Source organism: Anarrhichthys ocellatus, unplaced genomic scaffold (genome assembly GCF_004355925.1).
Source record: "Anarrhichthys ocellatus isolate YVR2014 unplaced genomic scaffold, GSC_Weel_1.0 scaffold86, whole genome shotgun sequence".
Classification (NCBI taxonomy): Eukaryota; Metazoa; Chordata; class Actinopteri; order Perciformes; family Anarhichadidae; genus Anarrhichthys; species Anarrhichthys ocellatus.
In genome coordinates this window covers 1,853,087-1,858,375 of record NW_022280116.1, presented here as the reverse complement: position 1 = coordinate 1,858,375, position 5,289 = coordinate 1,853,087, and the positions used below count along the sequence as shown (strand labels likewise).

At 42.2% G+C, this 5,289-nt stretch overlaps 1 protein-coding gene across 1 annotated transcript in view; it reads right to left on the bottom strand.

The window, feature by feature from the left end:
• Positions 1–439: 439 nt before the first annotated feature.
• Positions 440–5,289, bottom strand: part of igfbp2b (insulin-like growth factor binding protein 2b) — a 16,857-nt gene continuing 12,007 nt past the window's right edge. The window contains exons 3-4 of the mRNA XM_031875076.1: positions 4,340–4,480; positions 440–791 (exon numbers count right to left, since the gene is read on the bottom strand). Of these exons, the coding sequence (XP_031730936.1) occupies positions 633–791; positions 4,340–4,480 (300 nt within the window). The 3' untranslated portion in view covers positions 440–632. The remainder of the gene's footprint in view (positions 792–4,339; positions 4,481–5,289) is intronic.

Here is a 5,289-nt window from a genome sequence, read left to right as displayed (position 1 = left end):
TGCAGCTTTAAAAGATAAGGCTGGTATTCTATTTGTATTGTCAACAAATCCCATGAAATGGCTGAAAGCAACAACGGAAAGATCCTACTGGCAAGTATTACCTGCATGATATAACTTTTCCCCCTATAAATGCACTGGTTGGCATGTTTCTTTATTACATTGACGAGCACAGTAGTTTGAGTAAAACCCACATAAACTGTCCTGCTGCCGTAAATCTATAAATACTTACACACCAAATGTGTATTAATCCACAGCTAAAAATAGTTCCCAAAAGTAATGTCCTGCTGTTTCAGGGCATTACTTAAAAAAAGAAACTATATATTTGCCCCTCTTTTGTAAAGATGTACTGTAAATGTATAGTAGGTATGCATGAGCTTGAGTCTGAGTCCCACAGACAAGCCAGGGAAGTCGGAAAGCATTGAGAGATGGACACACTGTTGGTTTTGGTCTTTTTATATTAGATAATTTCACAACAGGAACAATATTTTAACCTAGTGGTATGCTTTCATTTCTCAAGAAACAAAAAACAAAAAACAAAGCCTTGATATATAGCAACTTCTTTTACAAATCCTTTTTGTAAATTTGGAATTGTAAAGAAAACCCAACCCTGTCAAAGGATGTGCTGGACTGTGCTAGTGAAACACTGCTGCAGTGGGCATCGCTCTGAGCTCCTCCTGAAACTGGTTACAGTTGGGATCCCCTCTTATTTTAGGCGTTGCTGGAATCTGGACCCCGGTTAAGGGGTTAACGCACCAGCACTCGCCCCGCTGGCCGTGGGTGGACATGTTGCACTGGAGAGAAGGAAGAAAAACACAAACTAGACAAGTTGGAAAACACTGGAAAAAAGTGGGAGGGGTAAAGATGCACAGTGGAAAATAGGGGGTGCGTTAATGAAGCATGGCCTATGGTGGCTTGAGATGTGTGTGTGTGTGTACTTGTGGATCTTCTGGTGGTGGGGGGCTATTGGATGAGAGTGAGGGCCATGGTTCGGGTGGGAGAACACTCACCCAATAACAGCCCATCCTCAGGTCATGCCCCCTACTCACAACCCATCCACAGCCACACATGCCACCACAGACACTCACAAACACACACACATACACACACACAGCGGCATGCCAGTAGACCAGCCCCGCCCCCCTCACACTTTCTGAGTAGAGCCCCCCTCTACTCAGAAATGAGGTCGTAATTGAAGTGGACACAGTTTACATCGCGCACGCGGGGCAGCCGCGGAGGGGACGGCCAAAAGAATGAAGAGCTGGGGGGAAAGAAAAAAACTTTCCATTTTCTTCCTTCGATGAGAAAGAACAAAAAAAGTGACAGTTACAGTAATTACCCCGCGACAAGGAGGGACAACTCCAAAAGGGACCCGGGTGTTGAGGAGGTACAGTGTTCCTCCCTGGGAACCGAGGACTCCGGTCCGAAACAATGCTGTTGTTTGTGACCAGTGATGAAAATTGGCTGAGTGGTTGAGAGCCCTGCTTTAGGAAACTGTGGCGCCTATTCAAATCTTCTTTTCTGCTCTACTATCCTCGTAAGAAAACACTGGATATGTGACCTTGTTTGTCCTCCTCCGTCTGATTTCTATGGATGAGCAGAATTCAAATTCAAGCCCCTAGTCGGAAGCACAGTTCGTTCCTCGGCCTAACAAAAGTCTTCCCATGAAGTACGCCAAACTGTTTTATTGCCTTGTAACCTTGAGCTCAGAAACTGTTGCCTCATTCATGATGACAACATCTCCACGGGCATTTTTGTGTATGTGTGTCTAAGACCAGAGTGTTAAGGAAGAGGAGGGTGTGTGTGTTTGCAAAAAAAAAAAGGGGTGGGAGGAGGGGGGCAGGTTATATTTTTTTTCCAGGGTGATTTTGCCAGGCTGATAAAAGAGCGTTTGCTCACTTACCTTCCTATCCAACAGTGGACTTACGTGTCGTTACACATTCACCAACAGGGGACTGCATCGCAAACAAGGGACATTTTGGAAGTCCCCTGATGGGCATGCTTTAAATCAAGCTAAAATCATGTCTCAAACCCTCTGGTTTATATTATTTACTTTAGCCAAGTGGGGACTTGACTTTTGTATGTGTGTGTGTGTGTGTGTGTGTGTGTGTGTGTGTGTGTGTGTGTGTGTGTGTGTGTGTGTGTGTGACAGTGAGAGTGAGAGAGAGAGAGAGAGAAAATCCAGGGGAGAATTGAACAAAAAGGTACAGTATGAGTGTGTGTGTGTGCGTGTGTGTGTGTGCGAGACGGATTTTAAAAAGGTAGAGGGAGGCGGAGAAGCAACAAAGGGAGAAAGACTGGTGATCAATCACATTCACACACAAGCCTTTTTAATCAATAAAGACAGTGGTCACATAACTACCAGCAGAATTAGAAACCTGATGACTGGTGTCCCTCTTGTGTTCGTGTTCACCATGAAACAGTAAGTCGCCAGTGAATCCCGCAGAGCAGAAAACTACTGCTGCACTGCTCTCTATGGGATGAAACTCTCAAACATGTCACAACCCTGGCCACAACTTTAATAAGTGATGTCACAGCAGGTGTTGTCCATCTGTTGTCGAAAGCAAGACACCTGCTGTGACGACACTGATTGAGGTGTGGCCAGTATTGTGACATTCTTGGAACATTCCACCCTTAGGAAGAAGCAGTTTTTTCATTTTTTTGCCGTGTTTTTCTACGTTAATTCGATGACAAATTAGCTCACTGCAGAGTCGATATGGAATAACCACCATGTGAGCTGAATATTTGAATTGGAATGAATGACACGGAGAGTGGTATAAGATTGCACAGATGTCCAATTCAGTCAAACACCACCCCCTCAGCCTATTACTGAGACACTGTTTATAGAGTTTTAGACGGCTGTCATTTCATGGCCATCTTGCTAAAATACCTGATATACTAAATGTGGTATCTTGGGGGAACTTTGTGAACTTGACTATCATGTAAACTACTGCATTTGAATGACGCTTGTATCAACAACAGGGATGTAATGGTTCACAGAAGTCCCGATTCGGTGCCGATATGGCAGAAAAAAAAGCATAAGGATCCAATGCTATTCATTTATTTTGCATAGCCAGTAGTGCAAGTGTCAAAAACAGACACAATACTCCTGCTGGGGACTGAGGTAACATTTTGTCTTCTGGCAACTTAGGTAAACAATTTGTTTCCTAAATAAAAAGGAACATTTTTAACACTTCAGTATAACACTGTACAAACACTGAAGAAAGTGTTTATTCCCAAAAGGTAATAGGTCACAATAGACTATACAACTGAAAAGCACCTTTTATGCTATGAAATTCAAAATATGGTGATTTGTACATCTGGGTGATGCCGTTGAATATGAATGAGCACGTTCAATGTGTTTTCATTCACATGATCTAAAACGGTGGCGCAACTGTCCTTGTCCTCATCAACAACTCTCTCTCCGTTTCTGTTGTAGCTGACCTGAATGTGCAGGTGGGTCTCCCATAGTTTGTCTGACCTTAGCAAATTTTGATAACTGCAACCTATAACACTTAGCGCTGGGCATTAAAACAACCTAAAAGCTTTAGATAAAGTTTATTTCCGATATAGTTATTCCTAGAGTTTGCCATCTCAGGGCTGTGTGGCGCGGGTTATATACTATATATATTGTGATAATTATGGATCAATATCATGAATATGTGACAACATTTTTGGCCATATCATCTAACCATAACTGCCTACAGGTAAAAGTTTCCAGGCGGAAATGTCTCTTTTTTCCACATTAAGTGAATCAGTCTACGTGTATTCTGGTTACAATCGATCGTGACCCCTGTATCCTAATGGTTCAACATGTATACAAGAACCGTTACAACCCTAATCAATAAGCATTTGTTAACAGGGCAGAGATGTATAGAGTTGCAAGACATTAATTCTTCCAATCTTCACCAAATATTTAAAAAAAAATGTGATCATTCCAAATCCATTTAACAATCAAAACAAGTATCCAAAATTAATTTCTAGTTCCATTATGATATTTAAACTAATTTGGAAAAGTACATATGATAGGGAAAGTACATACTATATTTGGGGTGTCCTGTCTTGTTTATGGGTCATCCTGAGTTGCATCGGTTGCATTTATACAATTTTTTACTTTTCTAAATCATTCAACAGTTTTTAAACAATGTGTCTTCAGTGGATATTTCAAAGTGTTTACCTTAAGTGTGTGGGTGACCTCAATCTTAGAAGAATGTCATTCTTTTTTTGCTGACATTTACATTGCCCTTTGTCATGTTTACCATGATTTTCAATGGTGAAGCTGCCATGTTCAGTCGAGATAAAATGGCATGAATGTGAGACCAGTGCTCTGTCCGTGGCTCACCTGTTTGAGGTTGTACAGACCATGTTTGTCACAGTTGGGAAATTTTAGTCCGTACAGGTCCTCCAGCGGGCCTCTGTTATCTTCAGAGGTAATTTTGGAGATCTCCTCTAAGACGCTGTCCAGCTCCTGCTGACAGGCGCTCTGAAGGACGAGCAAGGACAACATTATTAACACCAGTACTAATTGTGACAATAGCTATTGAGCACTTAGCACAAGCAGACATTCAAATAGATCTCCAGAAGAAAAACCAGTTAACGATTTAACAAAAACAAAATAGATTCACCAGAAGCCAGTAAATAGAGTTGGTATAAGTTCTATGTGTATGTGTTCTGCCCAAGAAAAAGAATGGAGAAATAAAATACTTCTGTGTGCCTTGTAAAAATGTCACAAATACACACATTTATAGCTTACATTTTTACGAGGGCCAGTTAGGCAAGCAGAAAGTTCAGCCAGTACTTATGTGAGTCTGGTGGATTGGAACATGACTGGCTAGACTGCTCAACTCAGCAGGTGGCCACGGCCTCACACACACACACACACACACACACGCATATGCAGACCTGTGCAGACACATGTTCATACACCTTCATAAATAGAGCTCAGACTATTCCTGTTGCATGGATGGTCGCACACACACTCACCACGTATAGTATCCTTGTGTACATGCACACACACACAAACACACACACAAACACTTTAATGTAACACACAGTTACCAGTGTATCAGGCTGCCAGTGGGATCAAAGGAGTCCAGTCTTATGATTAGTTGGCTGAAGATGAGAGAGAAGGGCAGGAGGAGGCGCAGTCTGCCATGAACCTTATCAGACATCTGAACATATGGATGAAAAGCACTCTCTTTCTTTCTCTGGCTCATTCTTTTAACACTTTCTCCTACAGTCTTTGATTCCCTCTCTCTCTCTCTCTCTCTCTCTCTCTCTCTCTCTCTCTCT